The following is a 22,589-nucleotide window of genomic DNA, read 5'->3' as shown; positions in this document are numbered from 1 at the left end:
GACAAATCCTGACATCTGTGGTAAGGGAGTTGGAAGTCTCAGTCCCAACATTTCTGTATAAAAAGACCAACTGGCAGAATGGGGCTGGAGCCCAGCCTTTCTCCACCTTAAAGCTGTTGTTAGGGTAAGATTGAAAAATCACTGGTGGCAAGACATAATGCATATCATCACCCATATTATACAGTATCTGATAAAAGTGGGCAAAAGCCTCCAGGGTTAATAACACATTGCTTTTACAAGCACTAAATTCACACCCTTTAAAAAAGAAAACAAGCAAACTAAACCCCACTCTAGATATGATATTGCCCTCTACATTTATTCTTCTCTCCCACTGTAGTATTATATACCTTTAGCCCCCTATCTATACATCTAAGAAATAGCCATGTTAAAGAATTGCTGAAGTAGAATGCATTTACCTGGTTATTATGTGGCATACCATAGAGTGCTTCTACTAAATCAGCAGCCCTCTTAAGTATTACTTCCTGTCAATATAAAAACAGATGCATTCTGCTGAGTTCAATAAACTCCTTGTGGGGAAAACAAATATTAGAATCTTTTATTCTCTTCTATTAGTTCTATTAGTGTTTTGTGGTAGGTTTTATTTTTTTTCCTCCCACCAGGTAAACCTTAATTGTAACAACTCTCAGCGAACACTGAATGGTGTTAAATCACTAGTTCATCCTATTCACACACACGCTTAATCAAGTCGAAAGGTGAGAATCATTGGTGCTGCAAAATAAAATACATCACTCAATTGTCTCTACCATCTGCACTATAAACCACTCATCGGTTTATTGCAGAATACAATCCTGAGGTCATTTACTAGATTACTGCAATCAATGTCATTCAGAGCATGTTATGAATCCCTTCAATGTGTTTATTTTATTCCTAATTGCATGCTGCAGGAATTGTGACCTTACCCAGCAGGCCACATTCAGCAGATATCCAATCAGTCCTATGCTACTGGTAATGTAACCTTTCAACTTCTTCAGTTTGTATCCTGATACCGTGGGTCAGGGTAGGATCCACGTACATAAAATGATGCCCAAGAGTAAAACACATGCAGTGTGAGAGAACAGCCCAGTACCATGAGGTGTTTTCTGGAAAAATTCCCTGCATGGACAGCAGAATTTAAAACATTCTGGGATTTAGTTCTCCATTTTAGGCAATTTTTTTCCCTTCAGTTTTCTCATTTGTTCCTTTTCATTTAATATGTCTTAGGTTATTTCATACTGGCATTCAAGGAATAATAGCATTTCCTGTGTTCTTATATTTTACAGTGTCCTGATAATAACCCTGATAGAAAACATAAAACTGCATTGCAGAATTAACCCAGAAGAAATTTTTTTCTTATTCTTTCAAAGCATCTTTCAAAGCAGATTCCCAATTGCCTGATCAAAACCGGTCAAGAACATCCTTTGAGTAAAACAATGTATTTTTGTAGTTCCCAGCCCCTAAGTACTGCTCTAATATTCTAACAAGATGCTATTCACCATTGCATATTTCTGCAGGTAGCTTACAAAAATAGTACCAGTTCTAAGGATTTTACAGCTTTCTACAAAGTTAAACTTTTAAACTTAAAATATTTTACACAATAGCCATATTTTATACCAAAAAGAAACAGTAATGCTCAATTTTCATATACTGTAGACTCTGATCAGAAAATAGAGATATAATTGCGTTCATTTTGCTGTCACCATAACCTCTTCAAAAATCCTTGAACAACTCTTCAAATGACAAGCTTTTAGATGCATATTAGCATTTTTTTCAATTTTAAATTCTCTATAATATAAGATAAAATAGTTGTCATACTGCAGTAACTACTTATGACATATATAATGTCCTAAATTCAAAAATGAGATGGAGGATTTTTGTTCTCCCAGTAAACATTTAGGCTTGCCTTCTGCTGCACACACCCCTGTCTCAGAACACACATTTAAATTATTTTCCACATATGAAGTGAGATGTGATACATAATTGATGGATTTTTAAATCACTACATTTGAAATAGACTCTGAGTTAAGTTGCTACAGCCTCTTTCTGTTGGTTTTTGTTTGGTTTGTTTGTTTGTTTGATTTTTGAGGTTGGTGTTTGTTTTCTGCTGTGACTGTTGTTTTACAGTGGGGTTTTTTTGTGTAGCTTGACCACAGCAGTAAGCAGTATAATCATGGACAGACAGACTACAAACAATTCAGGTACAAACAATTCTTGTTCATCAGCACACTGACTTGCCCTTTTTTTCCTCACACTGAAGATGCAAACCAGAGAAGAGCAGAGAAGTTATTGAAAAAATTCTATCTTTCTCAATCGATGATTTTAGATGGAAAATTACTGCACAGGTGTTTGACTTTGCAAACTAGGATTTATTTCACTTCAGTTGAAATTGTTTGCACTATATATTTCACTGATGGAAAATTAGAATGTGATACAGAGCCCACAAACCACTTTGGAATATTGTTAACCTAAGCTGTCATTATGCCAAATTACTAAAAAAAAAGAAAGTTTAAATAGTCATTTCTGTTCTACCTGACTAATCATAGTTATTTATGTAATGCTGAGCTAAAAACCTTAGAATGCATCTAAAAAGAGACTGAAGACCATGTTAGAAAATGAGGTAATTACATAGAATCTTACAGCTGCTCTACCTAGTGTAAAATATATTCCAGTTCTTAAACACTAGAAGTTCTTTAATGCCATATCATATTGCATGTAAATAAAACTAATTGTCATGATGGTTTATTGAAACCTGCTTGACAAGTAGCATTCAATTTTCTTAGCTAGTCAATGGTTATATTTTTTCAACATTTTCAGAGTCTGTAAATTTGCGTTTCATACTTTCTCTAACAATATTTTCACACAATAAAAGCATTTCTTGTTTATGACATTTTCAGATCATACAAAGTAGATGTTACACAAAAAACCTCCTGTGTCAAATAATGGTCCCTCCTGTTCCAGAGCTGACGGTAGTTCTTATAGACACAAATTAGCTTTAAAAACACACAATAAGATGCTACCACAGACATGCTCAAGATATTAACTTCTTGTTTTCTGAACGCATTTCAAATCCTTTGCAGCTCTGCCTAAATTACAATAGAAGCCACTGTTACGACTCCACATACAAAGGAGCCCCAAAAGTCCTCTATAAGTTAGAGCAACAGACCTTGCAAGGTGCTTGGATTGCGGTGACCAGAAAATTGTTCTCACCTCCATGTCATTACGCTCACAGTGAAGCAGCCCCCGAGCATGTTTGTGTTCGGGATCTAATATATTGCCTTTCAATCAGAGCTGAGAGCCACTGAACACATAGACAGAACATGACGAGCAGGTCAGGAAAGCAATAAAGATTTTACAGAGCTGTCCAAGGTGCTAAATTTACTCAATAATGGGTTTGGCACCATAGTGTTAACCTCTCATTTACTACCAGTTTGAGGGACTAAATTGAAGTAGCTGACTTCATTTACCTTGAAATGTATATTTTATGACATTATGTAAGTAGATTGAAAGGGCACTGCAGTTTTAACAATTTAAAGGCTAGAGCATGTTTAAGATGAAGCTTGAATATTTATCGTATATTGCACTTAAACTATATTGTATATTAAAATGCATTGATTAAATTTGTAAAAGGTATTATAAAAAAGGACAGCTAGTATAAAAGATATATGTCTTTTAAAATCCAATTGATACTGCAAGTTACCACTGCAATGGTGACAGATAAACAGATAGAGAGGTGGACAGAGCAGCAGACAGACATATCGAGAAGTGAGTGAAACTAACATTCTATAAAAAGAAATCTCTGCATAAGCTCAAGGTCTGCTGTTCCAGATATTCTTTTGTTCACAGCAATTTTTCTTTGCCTTCATCTCAGAAGCCTAGATTTTCATAGCAGTAAGTGGGCATCGTGTAAGGTCCTTCCAAATGAATATGCAAGTGGAAATATTTTCTGAGAGAGACAGAGTTTGACTAAAGCTAATATCTAATTTATGGGGGCATTTGTCAAGGAAGATCCACTCTTCTATTAATGCTAAAAGTCTGACAGTTTTTGGTTTAGAATAAAGGACTTTGCAGCATTTAGTTAGAGCTAAAGTGAGGGTCTCCTTGTCTCAAATTGTGTTTCAAATGAGCATTATTTTATTTCTATAAAAACAACAACTGAGCAAATATTATTAAAAGGAAAAATTACTTTGGCAATTAAATATGATGCATCAGAACACTGCAGTCCATGCAGCTACACACCAAAAATCCACAGACCATTTTTATTCCAAACTGAAGCTGGTTTTCTATGGAGGGATTTTGACTTTTTTAATTTTTGAAACACGAATGCAATTAAATATTTTGATCAAATTTTTCTTCTGAACTTACTAAGGGGTGCTTACATAAGCAAAAAAAGGGGCTGGGTAGTGAAGTTTACTGCAACTTTTCATATTTCAAAATCACTGTAGAAAAGTGATGATTTATAAAATCATATCAGAATGAGGCTTTTGAAGCACAATGACTGAAATTCAGACCGAATCCACTTCTGACTGGACGTACCTTGAACCCTATAGCACCTTTGCATGTTTTGGTGGAAGCATGCATTCCCTTCAGGAAGAATTCATTAAGATCATGAAACTTGCATTTTGAGTTTTATCATGACAAACACACTTTGTATTAGATTTAAAAGAGGGAGGTATTTCTTCTGGTGACATCTGCTTACTTTGTTTTCAGAAACTAGTGAAAAAACCACACTCTGTGTCCCAAAAGGGCCATGAGCCTAGTGAGATAAGGGGTATCTAGAGCTACGCTGAGTTGTTTGGCTTAAGTAACTAAATTAGACAATGTTCAAGGTACTTGTTAAATCTAAATGAATTTTGTCAAGAAGAAGCTGACCACAACATATAATACTCATCAGCCACATATTGTATTATTGAGACCACCAAAGGATTTATGAACTTGTGGAGGGCGTGGGGGGGAAGCTGTTCTAGCATTCTCTGAGGCATTTATCTTATGTGTTGTCTAGATATCATATCACCTTCTAATGCTCTTTAGCATTGTAATACAAGAGAGAGCTCATTCATCTTCTGAGAGGGTACTTAGGGATGATGATGTCATTCATACTTCCTTGACTCTTATGTCTGACCTCCTGGCTCTGCCTTCTAACTTCCTACTCTCACGGCTACTTGCAAGAAAAAAACACTTCTGCAGAGTCAAAATGCTCAACATCAGACTCCAGTTCATTTCTTCACCTTGGAAAGGTCACATTCTGAAATTTCTAGTCAAAATTACAATAATTTGCACTCAGACTTTCCCTTTGGTTTTCAATGGGTGAAACTATAAATGTGATAGTGAAGAATACGGGTTAGAACTAAGTTTTAAACTTTTACTTGAAATTTGTGTAGGCATTATGTTTTAAAAGATAAAAATTACGAACACCTCAATGTAGGCAAATCAACATTTTGGTAGAAAGACATTTAACAGGATTCCAAAGATCTAAAATGCCAGTCATTGAGCCTGCTATACAAAAGTTTCAGCCTGTCCAGAACCTCCCATCTCTCCACATCAACACTGAGCACTGCATTATTGTATCATTTTCAGCAATTATAGTTTTAAAGACTCATAAAAGCCATTCAAAATGTAAAGATCCTCCATTTACTGTAAAACTGAAGGAACTGTGCCAGCCTAATGGGAAGTATAAAACAACAGGGCCATTTCTCTAGAAAGGTATTTGTATTCACACAAAGATGAAAACTTCTCCAGCAAACAAACAACTGAATTGTTTCCATATATTATAATTGAATCATACCTAAGAAGTAAACACCATATAGGTATTACAAAGACAGGAAGGCAAAATGAGAGTGAAAGGCAACCTACTTCATTTGAGGGGCAAAAAACCTCACCTTCAGCTTACCACTGCCCATAGGATGGAAGTACACTTAATTCCTGCCACTGAACTTCATTGGCATTTTCCAGAAAACAAGTCTACAGTGGGAGCTAGAACCTTAGCCTTTCCAAGCCATTGTAGTCTCATCAGCCTCACCCAAACTGAAAATCACAGCCTAAATGTACAGCACTAAAAACAGTCATGCATAACCTTACCACCTGCTCCACAATGAGCCAACCTTATGAATAAAATATAGAAAGCCTCCATGAGGCAGCAGAAAGAACAAACACTGAAGTGCAAATGCAAGCACGAATCTTGCCATAAACATTGAGAATCGATGATTAAAACACCTCTTAACCACAAAGGTGATAAATGCATAGCAACAGGGGAAACACACCCCATCCAAAGTGTCTTCTTTGCAAATACTGCTGACAAAAGAAGGAACAAAATTATGATGATCACCTGTAAGTCTGCCCTTGCAAGTGTCCAATCTTACCACTATTGTCTTCCCATTAATATGGTATACTTAAAAAAGGTATCATCTTCCTTTCTTAACCCACACTACTCATGCTGATGGTCTTCATTTCCATAAACGATGGGCACATAACAATGGCAACAGAATTAGTAGCTAGCACAGATGTATACTTCATCTAGATACAGAGTAGCATGGAATAAACCAGCATTAATATTGTTGGTTTGGAACAACTCTTTGAATAAACCATCAGTCGAGAGTCTGGATGCTCCCACCATATTATCATCAACTGAAGCATCTGGCAAGTAATTTGGATAGTTTTGTTGCCAGAAGCTCTAGAGTTCTCTGCTAATGTCAGATCCCTAAGTTAAAGTGAGAAGAGTGGGTACGTGAGAGCAGATATGCAGAACTAAAATCACTCTGCCAGGACATAAATCATCTCCTTTAGGGACTTTAGGGACAACAGTGATGTCGTGACTCACATCTGTGTCCCATTGACAGCTGCAGAACTTTGGTTCTCCTAAGTATGTTTACAGCATGTCTTGCCCCAATCCCTCAGTTTACCAAGAAAAGGCATTTACAGCTACCTGCAGGAACCCTTCAGAGCTGTCAAATTTTAACTCATGAGGCCAATCTACATTTCATGTACATAATGCAGGGCTGGTAGATATTACTACATTGTACTCTTGTATCTACTCACAACCTACAACACCTCAACTGAGAGCTGGTGGATGTCAGTCATATTTAGGACTCCATGAAGAAATGGACAATGTGGTAATTCCCTGGCATCTCGTACAGCACTTCCCAGAGATTATCCTGCAAGCTCACACTGTGAGGATCTAGGGACAGATACCCTCAGTCTGAAACCTGAGAGATCATGAGAGGAAACACATTTTCCATGCTCTACAAGAGGCTGCAGTATTTATCCCAGCATGTAAAGACCCCTTTTTCTGCATACTTTTCTTCAGTTATGCAATCCCATCATTCATACTATGAGCAGTTTGTCATATCCAGTGAATCATTAGAAGCCAATATAAATGAGATATGAACCAGAGCACAAATAGGTAAGTCTACAAAAACTAAATTTGATAGCTAACAGAAAATCCTTCGCCAACTTCCTTTATAGAAATTCCTCCTTCCCACCAGGTTACAGTGACTCATACTATTCCTCTCTATCTAGACTATCAAAAGATTATTCCCAATTTATCCATGAACATATAAGCAAGCAAATGACAATATTAGATTATTTTCCTCTATTTGATCTCAAAGTTTTGTCACAATGATCTGAAAGCATATTTTGCACTCTAAATTTTCCTTATGTGTCTCCGCTACCTTCAGTCCCTGGGCCATCTTGGACAGGAACCTCAGGCATTTATTTTTAAAATTTACCCCAAACTATTTGTACCAGCACCTACAGTACTTTGAAGTAGATATTCTTTACTGAGATGAAGTTTTTAGGCTTGGGGATTTTTTTTTGGTTTTACATATGTAAGATTTTCTGATAGTTCTTCCTCTTGCTAGTATTAACATTCCTATTTCTTGGAAAACAGCTGCAGATGAGAATTGTAAGGGAGAAAAGGAAAAATAAAGGGAAAAAAAAGAGTTATTACTCAAAGTCTTCTCCTGACCATTTTATAACCATATATTTTTGGGAAATTGTCAACATCCCCTTATGGAAGAAGAAGAATGTTTTGAATTATTTGAAGGGTCTGGACTTAGGTAAACTCTAAAAGAATTTGGAAAAATGAACAGAGGCACTAAATTCTACAACTGTCATTCAAAGATACTGCACAGGCTGTTTTAGAAGCTTTATTCTATTGATCATATTATTGTGCCCATTAGAAAAATTCCTTGAATATGAGTGATTAAAAAAATATTAAATGTGGCTTGTATGTGGTACAATGTAGATATCAAAATATTGATCTGTATGAGTGAAAAACATTTAACTTGGCAAATAGAGAGGTTGATATCTATTTTCTATGGTTTGTATATGCAGAGACTTTCCAAACACAGGTCAAGTTGTATCACTTTTAAATTTGTCTCACATTAGGTCAATTCTAGACTCTATTGGGTTGCATAATTCATTTGACTGCATTTAAATCTATAGAGAGATATAATTACGTTTGGTAGTGCAAAGCAAGAATTCCTTATGAGTTAAATCAGAGGAACTATCTAGCAATTAAAGTGTAAATTGTAGATATGTGTTTTGCCAATTTTATTTTCAGAGTTGGTCTTTATTAATGCATTTACCCACATAAATATCTAAGTATGCCAAGTTATCTCTTTTTCATAAAAGAAAAAAAAACAAGTGTCTAATCACATTCAGTTAAAGACCCACCCATGCTTTCTTTTAATGAAGGATAAAAAAAAACCCAACAAAGTAAACCAAACCAAACAAAATTTCCAGCTTATCATTAAGATCTGTGAAACTGTCACTTTTCTGGCTTGTACACTTCAGGTAGGAAGTGTGAGTAGTTAGGAATGGAGAGTTCAGATTACTTTTAATAGCAGGAGGAAAACTGAAAAAATAAGACACATTGAAATTCTGACCTACAACGATATTCCACTATATTCTGTGGAGAGTGGATGCATAAAAATGTTGAAATAGAGGTTGGAATAACGTTGGTAGGTTTTAGTATTACAGTTAAAACACTGCTCAGTCATAACCCCTACAAATGACTACTTTCACTTACATTTTATCATAGATATAATTAAAAGAATTCTCTTGAAAGGGGCATTCTCGTTACAGCCAAGGACCACTTCAGACTCAATTGAAATGAAAAGACAGGCCAGAGATTAGGTGTAGATACCAAGTGGTAATTTCTAGGGAAGCATAAAATGCCAAGAGTGTAACAACCATATTTTATAACTGTGTGTTCAAAGGACTTACAGTACTTTATTGTACAAAGAGAACTTGGCTCAGAAAGATGACTTCAATGAAGTTACTCCGATCAGATATTCTAAAAACATTTCAACTTTCTCATCAGAAACAAAAGATATTTTGTTCCTGATACTATTATTTTTAATTTACAGTCTTAATATTCAGTGAAAATTATCCCAAGAAATTACACATGTTGAATAACCATGTATTTAAGAAATTAAATTTATCCAACATTTCACAGGGTTAACACTATATTTCTGTGTACAACTCCACAATGTAAAAGCAGGCACAGCATTTTACGTGATCTAGGGTTCCTTTTTCCACTGGTGAAGGAAAAGTATTACCCTTGTCACTACACCAATATATTTTAAAGAATCACTTTAAAATACTGATTTTTCAAAATAAATCAATATTTCAGTAACTTTTTTGATTATAACAACCTCTTAGCTCTCATGCTGGTTTAAAGCCAAAAAAATGAAAGAAAATTCAGATTATAAAAATATTAGCATTAACTATTTCCTACTTACTAAAAAATACTTTTATACGCATTTTATTTCTCAGATGCTCACATTTGGAAAAATTAAGCCTCTTTATTCTGCCAAATATTTGGACTTCAAGATGCTATGTCCAGGTGAAATTGTGAATCTAGCATTAAACACAGTTAGGTCATCCTAAAGAACAACATTGACAAACTCTAAAATTTCTGTATCTTGGATCAGCCATAATACATGAACAAAAAATGGGTTACATATATGTGACACTGCTTTAAAAAATGCTTCTATCTTTTTTTTCTTTTTTTCATTCTCCTCTCAGCAAATGTATCGTTTGTCATCTATAGTCACAAATATATTCCAAAACATTCTTTAAAATAAATCCCAAGTGCATATCTGTGTTTGTACAAGTAGGTTGAGATTGTGCTATTGTACTTCGAGGACATTTCAGTCCGGTTGAGTTATATCACCATAAGTTACATGATTGACTTTTACAACAGAAAGAAAAGGTTGTACTCAAACAACTGTTATTGCCTCAATGGGAAAAAAAAAATCAATGAAAGTAAAATGAACAAGAGATTTTGTCCGAGTTGCAGTTAATGCTACTGAAGAGCTATGGATATTAAAAGGTCAACAAATAAATTAGTCCAAGTGTTATGAAATGAATGATTTGGCTTATAATTGTATTGAGTGCAAATTGTTCACTGCCTATTAGACCAGGTAATTTTTAACCATGGTGCCTCAATTACTGTTCCATAAGCAATAATATAGTTGTAAGAGCCACCGGTTCGATCGAGTGACCTACGAGACACACCAGGACAGCTGCCTTTGCTATGATGGATCACTGAGCCTGATCTCCAAATGGTGCCAAACCTTCCCTTCCTCTGAGGAGATCTCATAAAAGAAACATTACTGCTTGATTCATTTTACCAAAATGTTTGAGTTTTCTAGTGTCAGCAGCTGGGTATAGATTGTGAAGCTCTGTATTTCTTAGAAGAATTACGACAACAGGCATCCTATTGCTTCCAGCACTCTCTGCTAAATGGCATCATGATGGTTTGGAGGATGTTTTTTTCTGCTACTCAATTGGACTGTGTTGTGAGAAATACACAGCAATCATATTTTACATCACCACGTAAACCACCGCATAACACCTAAAACTAGGCTAGAAATGGAAACTGTAGGTGAGATTATAGACATTACTTCACACTTCTGCAATGCCCTCCGTTCAAAGATCTCAAAGCACCACTTTAATCGGAACAAATTAAACTTCACAACACACTTTCTAGGAAAATATTCCCTCTTCCCCATCTTCATCAGAGACAGCCTTAAAGTGTAGCTGTTTGGCTGAAGTTACAATGGTCTATGGTTACAACCAAGGCAAGTTTTGTAGGCTAAGGTAATATCTTTTATTAGAGACACTGATACAGGCAAGAAAAGCTACAGTCAGGATGCAGGAAACAAGGATGGGCACCCAAAAGCCTGTTTAATTCCAGTTATATCAGTTAGTCTAAGATATTACAATTCCCTACAAATCCTGATAGTCTTAAAAAGGGAAAAGAAATCAATCTAATATTGCTTTCATGCTATGAGGTAACATCCATGGCAGCAGCTGTGTTTCCCCATTGCTCCTCAGGGCACGGTGTTCCTTGTGAGCCAGGGCTCAAAATACGGCAATAAAGGGCTCTCCAGGCTTCCCAGGACTGGGCCTTAAAGGATTGTAACTATGCAGTAACTACACAGATCTGCTCTCTGCCCATATATAAAATAAACTGAAGATGCAAATGTAATTCCTGAATTATCAAATAATCTGTGCAGGAGAAACCACAATAATAAAAGCCTAATTAGAATAGATTGTACCCCATACAACCAAATGCTGTTTATATTGTCACTCTGCTATATTTTTGATAAATCACTACATTCAAACAGTCTGTTGGGAGGGTGATTTTCCATTTCATCTCTCCATTGAGCAAAAAAGTGCCATGTGACTGGAGTCTGAATTTCCATTTCACCAGCATACAGTTGAACTGAATATTATTTGGCACAATACAGTGTACAACTGAGCCACTAAATGGCTGATTTACTAAATTATTATTAGATGAGCTCTTGCTGTTCCAAGTGAAAGTGCAGTCACTGTCTCTCTTCATGGTGTGTTCAAATTGTTCTGTGTTTAAATATTCAGCATGAGGCTAATGTGAACTGATGAACTGAGACTACAAATGCTCACTTTCGGTGCAGACGGGGAGACGGAAATGCAACATATCATGTGGCCTGCAGAGGCGAAAATGATTTATATTTAAAGATGCTGCTGCCTATTTCCATTACTATACAATATTCTTAATTAGTTTTGTGTTTGATTCAGGAGTTTGGAAATGTAGCTAGAAAACAGCTCCAAAACTGAATTAGCTGTGTGGTTATGGAGGCATCAGAATCCTGGTGAGGTGGTACTTGAGCCTGGATCTTTGTCAATAAAGTGCATGAGCTGCCTCTGCAGTCTCATACTTAGCTACTTTTAATATTTGAGTTGTAACTTAAAAGCTACCTGCAATTCTGACCTGAGCATCAGAAATCCTAGGACTTGTAAAGGACTGACCACACTGTGTAATTCTATGACTTTCTGAGGTGAAGGGAGCTGGGGAAAAAGGAAAAATATATATATATTTTTAAAATGTTTTAAAAAAAAGAAACAATTTCTTTACTGCCACCTGCTGGAGTTGACAATAACCCTTTGTCCCACTAAAAGAACAAGCAGCCTCACTCAGAGGACAGTTACCATGAGCATTTAAAATACTGTGATCCCAGACACTTACAGTAGATTAGAATTTTTTATTGGTGCTATGTTGCCATAACAACATAAAGATAGCAGATGACTTAAGCTAAGCTTGCAAAGCAAAAGGCTGCTCATCTGGCAGTTAAAATGAATACAGTTCACTTCACAAGTTCCCCATATGGACCCTTAGTGTATGGTAATGAGGATACCATATGGTGGGAGAAAATGCACAGAGAACAATTGTGCTCCACTGGATGAGTGAAGTGAGCGGGAAGTTATGAGGAAACACAGGAGAGAGATTTGTGTGTGTGCTCTCTAACTCGAGGGTTTCTTTCAGAGGGGGGTTCTCTCTCTTCTTAATCTTCTTCTTAATATATACATGCACAGAAATGACAGAGAAACATATTGTACATTTTTCAACATCATTCATCATAAACTGTCAGCTGTGTTTGTAAATCAGCTTGGTAAGATCTTAGAAATTTGTAATTCTTAAAAGGTAAAAGTGCTAAGTTTTTAGACAAAGTGCAGGAAAATTTAAGCACTTCTGACAAGTAGAAACATTAGTGGTAATCATTTTAAAAATGCTTGCATCCTCCTGCCTGCATGTTTAGCTGTAAATAATGCCGCAATAAAAAAAAAAAAGCTTTAGAAAGGGGAAGGGAGGATGAAATGGAATAAATATTTTTTATTTTATTTCCAAAAGGATAAAAAGTAATAGATGATCAGAGCCATATGCGTGCAAAATTCTGCTGTAAATGTACATATGCTATACAGTACACTGTACTAACCCAATCCTAAACCTGGTAAGACAGCTTGCTAAAGGCTGCAAAGTCAATTTTGTACTACACATGCTTCATAAAAGATGAATATAAATGCATTAGTTAGACACGGTGAGCTAAATTAGAAGGTCAGGCAGGGCTGGAAGGGCTGAAATATCACACAACCAATGACTGTAATTACTCTTTTTTAAGTCTATTAAGTGGTGTTGTTCTATCAAGGCTCAGGGGTATAGGACATGAAGTACAAGATAAAGTAATGTGTATTTATTACTCCCACGGGATCAATTTACTAGATATTTTCAGCTCCATGGAGCAAAATACACAAATGCAGCCTTTGTTACTTTCTTCAAACTGTGGCTTTTTCCTTCAAAAACTCTGGTCCTCAAAGGGACCGTGTTTACCTGTTTGGTGTCTTCCTGTTAATTGTTGTATTTAAAACCAACAAGTATAAGGATACAGGAACAGAGAAATGTGGGGATCCCTCTTACAGGATGTTCAAACAAGTGGTTCGAGTCACTCAGATGGAATGTGCAGACCAAACCTAATCCCAGGCATGATTTTTACCCCAAGGCAAAGCAGAAATCGGGAATGGAGAACAGTGAAGAGCTCCTTGTCATCATGTTAGCCCTGATCTATTAAAAGTTTTGTCATAGATTCTAAATTACACCATCTGCTCATTTGCTGAGTAAATGCTGACCCACTTATAAAGAAAGCTCACTGAAATGTGTATGCGCACTGTTGACCTTCAGAAAGGAAAGGGCTCCTTGCCAGCCATGTGTGTGTGGCTCTGCCCTTCAGTGAGATGTGGCTGTGGCTCTGTCCCTTATCTCCCTCATTTCAGACTCTTTGCAGATTCCCAGACGCCTCTGACATCCACCACTCCATAAGGGTGATACTTTCACAGTTACCTCGGCAGTTTGGTCATCTTCTCAAAAGCTTTGAAACTCTCTCCTTAAACCTTTTCAATAGGATAAATAAAATACCAAACCACAAAAACCTAAACAAGACCCTCAATCAACTAAATGCTCAAATTGTTAGGAAATTAAAAAAAAAAACAAACAACTGTTAAGGATTCAATACCAACGTTAACTCTGGTCTCACATTCCTATAAATTTTAGAGTGGAATGTAGAAACCTCCAAGAACATCCCATGCCCTCCGTGCTGTACAGATGAACTTCAATAGCTCCTCTTCACATGGTCCCCTTCCCTGCCCGTACTTAGTATAAAAGTTTTCTAACAATTCTCCTGTTACACTGGGTGGGGATAAAAAAAAAATAAATGTTTTCTTAGCTGAAAATTACTAACTTGGGTTAAAATGCCCAGTATGTTGAGTTAGCAGATGGAGATCCTTTCTGGAATTTCCATTGGGTCTGTGTGAAGCGGCAAACCTGAGCTGCCTTGTCTTCATTGCTATTTTAACCTCCAGTAGCAAGCCTGGGCCAACCACCCACGTTTAGAGACAACCTTTATTTGCAATATAAACAGTACCCATGTCACGATGGATAAAGGGCAGATCTGTGGGATTTCATATGGAAAAAGACAACTGCTTTTGCCAGTCACTGATTCCTAATAACCACATGTCTTCTATTAGTGTCCTAAACGAGGAGGTGGAATATGTCTGGGGGGGTTAATGACTGACCAAAGAAAAGGAGCTGAAGGGAAGAAGGATCCTGGTTACCTGCTCTCTCTGCTCAGCAGGGAGGCCCCTGTGCACTAGAGAGAGAGAGGCTCCACTTTCATCTACATGAAGAGAAACCAGAAGTAAAGGTCCCTTTCAGGAGGGATAAGGGGTGTCCTAGAAAGCATTGAAGCAACAGACTGCGAAGGGAGAGGACGTCAGATCACAGAGGGGGTCAATGCAATGACTTGCTTCTCAAACACAGAGTGAACAATCTTGGTGTTTAATCTAAACACAAGTGATGAGTTGTAAGAGTGGTGAAAATGGCAAATAAAGTCTAGAAAATTGCATATAAAGAGGAATCGTTGCTATTAAATCATTTAGGATGGATGTGTTTCAAATCTAGCTCACAGTTGAAGCTGTTTTACAGCTATAGCTGCAGAGTTTTAACAAAAGTGCAGAATCGCAACGTATCTGCCAGGGATTTATTTTAAGGATTGTAGGGTAATTACATGAATGAACCTTAATAGACTCAACATGTTGTTGGGAGCTGAACTCTTCAGTGATCTCCACTGCAGTTTTGTACACAAGAACCAACAACACGTGTTCATTTGTGTGCACAAATGTGAACACATGAGATGGAAATGGTGCACACGCATGTGCAGGGTTATTCCCCAGCTCCACAGGCAGGCTCTCTACAGACTGCTCCTACAGGATGATACACTTTCATAACATTAACATCACGGTATTCCTTTTCACTTCTCCCCAGAGATCTCTTGTTTCCTCTGATCTGCCTCCTGTCTGTATTAGAAAGGAAAGACTACACTGCCCAGCACACTCCTGGTACTTGATCTCACTCCAAGCTTTGGGTGCTAATCCCACCGCCTCTTGTCTCTCCTCTTGGTGTATGTGCTTGTGCATGTGGGTGTGTATGTACAGACATGCACATCTGCTAGTGACATCCCTCCACTGGCTGCTTTCCCTGACCTTCTCTGTACAAGGGAACGGGATTCTGGCTCCATAGCACAGCTGCCAACATCAGCTCCCACTCCTCTCTAGAAACTATATATTGCAATTCCACTTTAAACACATTTCTACATCAACAGTCAGTCCTGCAGTTCAAAGACCCTGGTTCCCAGGTGCTCCCATTCTCCTCACTATGGGAGGACATTCTCTGCTGGAATTTGGCTACTGAAGTACTGAAAAGGAGAAAAAAAAAAATAAACCTGGCTTTTTTTCTTTGCCTGCTATCAGCAGATAGCCGGAACATTTAAAAAAAAGTTCAACCCAGGCATAAATAATGAGCACTTCTGAAAATACTGGTTCTAAACTAATAGAGATCAAACTTCTGAAATAGCCTCAATGGTTTTAGAAATGCTGTTAACTCACCAGCTCTGGAGGGCAGAGCATGTGCTAACACTCGGTTGATGGCCTCAACAGTTCTCCTTGACTGCAGGGATAAGTCACACTGCAGAATGCTCTGGATGGTCCATGGGAAGGACAACATGACCTTATGAACACAATTGTAACCATTTCTACTTCCTGAAAGATCTCTAATTCATCAGCAGTGTTTCAATGGAATAATGGCCACAAACCCTAGCAGCAATTAGAGAAATGTGTTTTGTTTTATTTATTTAATGCATAAGCACAAGCTTTTTAATGAACAGAAAGTGATGATGCACTGGCAGGACAATGGGGAAAATGGAGGAAAGGGTATTGAAAGCTTTGAGCACTGATCTCCTCTCTGCTGCTTCTCAAACATTTGCCCTCTCTGCCCGTGGTTCCACTGTGGAAGCCAGATGGCTTCCAACACTCTTCTAAGTAGCCACTGAGAATTGTCTATAGTGGAATACTGCCAAAGCTCTTCCTGGTTTAATGACATGGGGAAAAGCACTGTGCTGTGCTCACCCAGCACAGACTCACTGCGTCCTTGATTATGATCCTGGAGCCAGCGAGCAATGCTGGGAATTGAACCATCAGTACCTCAAATACAGAAGTCGACATGTGCCAACCCCTGCTGCATTCAGCCTCTGTGCATGGCATATTAATGAGTCTTGAACTTGAGGTCCAACCTTCAAGCTTGCACAGAAGGAATTACCCAAAGACAAAAAAAAAGGTCCTCTCTTCATCCTGTTTCCCTCTAAGCTTGCACAGTGTTCCTTCACTGAGTTTGTTCAACCCTTAAGCAGTAACTTATTTTTGGCCATAACATCATACCTCTGCATACATAACCACAATTTCCCTTGATTTAAAGATTTGAAAAAATAGCTTAAAAGACAGTCCAAACAAACACATTAAGCCAAGAGGGAGTATAGGGGACAGATGACTCAGGACTAACCTTCATTCTCAAATATCCATAAATACCAAATATCCATAAATGTTGAAGCTGGGTTACAGAGCTAGATGAAGCTCTCTTCTGCCTGCTTTTATGTCCCATGACACTGGGGAATAGAAACATGTGGTAACAGCCTCAGTCTAAATGGGAAAGAGTAGGGTGCTCAACCTGGTGGTTGCATTCCCATACCAGCACAGAGGAGCATTCCTAGGGACCCCCTTGGTGCCAGCGGTGTCAGAAAGGGGGCCCAATACCTACAGAGGTTGGTGATGCACTACAACCCCCAGCTTCATAGCCCAACTTGGAATTGCACATTGTTATTTTATTTAAATTTCCTAATTTAGATGAAAGCCATGGCCATCCACAAGTCAGCTGGAATGTCAGGTTCAGGAGTTTTACAGCATTTCTTTTGGGCCTCGCAAATACCTGGTGCATATTGAAGGCTGGCTTCTTCTTTTCTCAGAAACAGGTTTTCTCCACAAGCACATTTAGCAGCAGATGTCCAATACAGATGAAAAAAAAGCCCCTACAGAAGGATGCTCTCTTTCTTTGGAAAGGGTTGCACTTCTGGATGGAAATTTGACAAGCCATGAAAGCTGTGTCCTGCTGCAAATCTGTCCAAAAGTCAGCGAAAGGGACAGCTTGCAGAGGGTGAACAGAGCCAATGGAAAATGTAACTCTCCAGGACAGCATGTTTCTGTGGTGGTAAGAGGGAAGGACAACACACCAGTGACCCCAAAACCAGAGTCTGCAGCCTTCCTAGGCGAAGATAAAAGACCAAGCAAGCCTGGCCTGTAAAAAGTCACTCACTGAATTTTATTTCTGTCATGAAATTAAATAAATTAATTTACAGTGTTCATGAAATCTCACCTTTGAAACACTTCAGAAATTTAACTATTTAAAGCCTACAACAATCCCTGATGAAAACCTACGGACATGTCAGGAATTTACAGAAGAAAGGTCACAAGTACTACCCAGTCACAAAGGCTATCCTGGACATGCAACAATTTATTTGTTACGTGTCTCAGGTCTGCAAATTCACATCTTCCTTTCCATAGGGAGTGTTCTGACTCCCCAGCTCGCTCAGTAACAGCCCTGATGTTAGAGCAGATAAAATACATGGTGGCAGCTCCTCACAGACAGTGACTCCAGCTCAGAGTTCCTGTGGCAGCAAGCAACACTTTTTCAAATATCCCATCTCTTTCTCCAGTATATCACAAAACTCACAGTAAATTCTTGCAAGGTAGCAAGAAGAGACCTGAGTGCAGTCCCAGACAGTGTTTTCACATATGTGAACTATGTTTTTTCTCCCACAGCTTTTACTTCACAGAAATCAACAAAAACCTCTCACTAATTTTCATGGGAACAAACATCACTTCACTACACAATGCTCTAATTATATCAGCAATCCTGCAATAAAACAGTATATATAATCATTATTATACTAAACCAATACATGGTGCAGCAGCAATGGACACACATTCCTTCAAGATCCAAATAACTCAATTTTATCAACAGTGAAGTTCTCAGAATTATGATGGCAAGTACTGCTGTGATACCAAAACCAAAAAGCATCATCCTCCTGTGAATAAGCTGCTCAGGTCCCAAAAGAATAACCAGAAATTTGTTCATTTTAAGTACTTTAAAACACAAGAAGATTTGCTTTCAACAAAGACAAGAGCTGTTTGAGTTAGCTGTGACTGAGAAGGTCACAGAAGTCTCCTAAGCCTGCAGTGGAAGTTGCTGATTGGGCTTTCTTGGTCATGTCTCTGTTTCAGCTTATCTGGGTTGGGTACCAAGCCAGGACCGTCAGGTTTATAGAGTCTTGCACTTTCAGACAAAAACATGCAGTAACCATCTTTACCATATTTAATAAAACAATAAACTTCGTGCTGACCTTTGGCAAGCGTTCGGGGTCACCAGGGTGCCGGGGGATAACCTTCTGTAACCTTTGGAAACCATAGTCAATGGTGGGTTCGTTCAGAGCTGAAACAACAACAAACAACATCGTGATGTGACAAAGGCATCGCAAGCGGCTCCGCTGGACTGAGACAATGGGCAAAGGCATTGAGAGAACAAGGAAGGACCACAGCACAACTCCCTTTTACTGAAATCAGCACACACTGTGACATTTTGGTTCAAGCACTATTTGAGGTTGTTTCTGGGGCTTTCATTCAAACAGCAAACCAAACCTCACCACTTCAGTTCCTACAACAAGGTTGCTGGAAAAATTTAGGAATGTTGCATACATCTTCCAAATAGGAAGCAATTATTATGTCTGAAAGGCACAACAAAATTATTTGATAAATACTTTACACCCCATGTTTCATGTTGGGTTTTTCCTCCTTATATATTATGGGGAAGGTCCTTTGTGATTGGAAGACCAAAGTAGTAACCATTCAGGAGTCTTTCTCATTCCAGACTTGATTATACATATAATATGCTCCATGTGCAATGTTCACAAATGATTTTGTTATGAAATACATGCATTTATCTTGGCAGAAGTTTTATTTTTTACTCATCAACACTGACTTCAGCAGCCCAGGCTCCAATCTGCACTAAACTGATCCAAGAGATTTAATGAATTAAAAAAAAAAATAAAAATCTATATTTTTACTTCATCTTTCTCTAGTCCTTGTCCAATAAAACGGAGGATAGAAATAGTGGAAGTGGAACACTGCATTAATGGAAGCTCTGATTGTGTCAAGCCTTTAAGCACATGCTTATCTGTAAGCACATACTTAAACCCATTTGCTTCCAACAAAGCAAATTTGAGCATATTATGTTTTTTATATGATTGCCTATAATTACAGGGGACTGCAGTGAATGACCTTCTAGCTATATTTCCAGTCATATGATCACTTTAAAACTCAGATGTTAGTGAGACTTCAACATGTGCTTAAAATTTCCTAAGTGCTCTGGTGAACTGGAACAACAGTCAAGCATTCTTGAGCATCTCTAAACAACAGTGCATCTTGACTCTCCCATGCCAATAGAGATGGTGAAATTTTCCACAGCAATTTATTCGCATTTTTTTTAGTTAAATGGAAAAAAAACCCAACAATTCCAATGTGGATTTTTATATTTTCAGTCTTTTTTTGGTGGAAAATAATATTTTTTTTTCATTTTTGAGTCACTTTGAAGTTTTTCTTATTGTCTCAGCTCATTAACTGCAAGCACAATTATTTCTTGCACAAGATCTGCTTACTAATTTATGAATATATCTTACACCTTTATGAGGGTCTTATTATGAACTTTATTATGTGGCTAGAATGATGCTATTAGAGTATTGCAAAGAGATTTAGCATCAAACTATATATCCCAGTCTCACTTGTGCAAGCACCCTCATGTGGCTCAGTGTTGCTTATCCCACAGCAAGTTACACAGCTCCATCACACTGATCAACATGGCACAACCTGTCCATACTTCCATGTTTGAAGTGAATAGAACATTTTTTTGAACTCCTAAAATTAAAGATCTTCATGTGATCCTGAAACTAATATCTAATCCCTGACTTGTTTTTAATTAATTGGTGTGCCATAACAAGCCCACAAAACAATCCCTTTAAATTATTACTGTTTTCAAACCACATTTCTACAGCAGATGGTCCTACTGGCAACCAAAGGGTCAGATTTTTATCTCCTTCTGGACCTTCAGTACATCCCACCTCCATGAGCAAATCCAGCAGTGCTACTGCAAATTGAGGCAGAGCAATGTGGTGTAGGGGGATGTGGACCTACCCGACAGTGGTGAACCACAAGTGAGTGGCTGATGGGGACTGGCTGGAGAGGTACATGGTCCAGCAGAACCTCAGCATTCCTCAAATATCAGAAAGGAATCTTCTGATCATATCCTAAAATTACTCTTACGATATTATGATAACATCAGATGAGAAGTCCTTCAGGATTCCACTTCCTGAGCTTTTTATTACCCCAGAGGTCATGGCATCCCTCTAGTCTCCTTGTTTGGTTGGAGTTTTTCCACGTATTTCCTTTCATTGGAAATATCTGAATCTGATCTTTTATTTATATTCAGGTTATTATATGGAAGGGGTAAGAATAAGGCTTTTCCCCTGCTTGTGCCCTTTCCAGTTTTGGGATGGTTGGGCCTTTTTTCCACGATTCCTTTCACACCTTGACCTCTCTGTTGCACAGTTTTGCAGAAAATATCAGTTTACAGTACCTTGGTTTGCAAGCCCCTGGTTTCATTACCTTCGAGTTACTTACAAGGCTTCTTATTGCGGATATGCTTAGTTTAAACCATCTTCAAGTTTTACAATAAATTAACTTACTGCTATTTATATTTATTATCAAAATAACTGTTCACTGATAAGATTAAAAAAACCCCCACAGTTCAAATTTACATTTCTTCTGCAAATATGTTCAAAGATTTTTAGCGTGGTTCTGCCAAATGTGTTTCTTCTCTAATTCTGTCTAGTTTATGGCCATTTTCCCTTTAGATCCTTTGGGAAAGTAGTTACTAAATTCTGAAGTATTATAAATGGAGGCCAGTTCTGAAATCCCCCCAGAGTTAGCAGTCATTTTCTCATATCTTCCCACACATTCAACACATTTGAAATCCACAGAGTATTTCCTCTGAGTATTTTCTGAACTAAATGACCAAAAAAAATGTTAACTTTATGGTCCAATCTCACAAGGCATCACACATCCTATGAGAGGTAGTGAAAACTTTTTGCTTCAAATAGCTACAGCTTTAGCTGAGTGTTGGGGAGAGGCTGCACACAGCAATCTGCAGGATTGGGTCCTAAACTGTAGTTGTTAAATATCAGTTATTACTCTATAAGCGTTCAACCCTTTCAATAATAGATAAATAGGAAAAAAAAAAAAGGAAATCTTTAGTTGCCTGAGCATGTAACCACACACTGGACAATATCAGTCCTCCATTCCTTGTTCATTTATAATGCAAGTCAAAAGTAATTAGTCATCCCTCAAAGAAAGAGATCTGTTTACATACTTAACTCCACCTTCAGCACTAAAGCCACACCAGTTTTGTGTCAGGAGCTGGCAAAACTCCAAAGCAAAGGGGATATTCTGATCTCCAAGCATTGCAGAAGAGCCAGAGCTCAGGCCACGGTCAGTGGCAGCTGATGGCCAAGGTCAGGCATCAGCTTCCTCCAGGGCTTCCCTCTGCCCCAGTACCTGTGACTGGTCTCTGCTGTTGAAGCCCATTCATAATAACACATTTCCCACTGCTCTAATTCAAATAATGTTTTTTTTCCCCATGATTAGAAAAAAAAGAATCAATAAGAAATACAAACTCTCTATTTGTGTTCTTGACATCCATACATTAAAAACAAGCTAACACATATGGTACTTAAAATGCATTCCCATTACCCTATATTTTAAAAGTACTATTGAAAGTACTA

General features: G+C 37.8%; 1 protein-coding gene across 8 annotated transcripts in view; it reads right to left on the bottom strand.

Moving 5' to 3' along the window:
* The window catches only part of EBF1 (EBF transcription factor 1), a 274,437-nt gene that overhangs the window by 12,418 nt on the left and 239,430 nt on the right, over window positions 1-22,589 (bottom strand). For all 8 annotated transcript variants that reach the window (XM_027682769.1, XM_027682771.1, XM_027682772.1 and 5 more), the window contains exons 11-12: window positions 19,101-19,189; window positions 417-482 (exon numbers count right to left, since the gene is read on the bottom strand). In XM_027682769.1, the coding sequence (XP_027538570.1) occupies window positions 417-482; window positions 19,101-19,189 (155 nt within the window). The remainder of the gene's footprint in view (window positions 1-416; window positions 483-19,100; window positions 19,190-22,589) is intronic.

Source organism: Neopelma chrysocephalum, unplaced genomic scaffold, assembly GCF_003984885.1.
Source record: "Neopelma chrysocephalum unplaced genomic scaffold, ASM398488v2 Primary Assembly neopelma1_63, whole genome shotgun sequence".
NCBI lineage: Eukaryota > Metazoa > Chordata > Aves > Passeriformes > Pipridae > Neopelma > Neopelma chrysocephalum.
The sequence above is the reverse complement of the archived record's forward strand: the minus strand, read 5'-3'. Positions and strand labels throughout refer to the sequence as shown.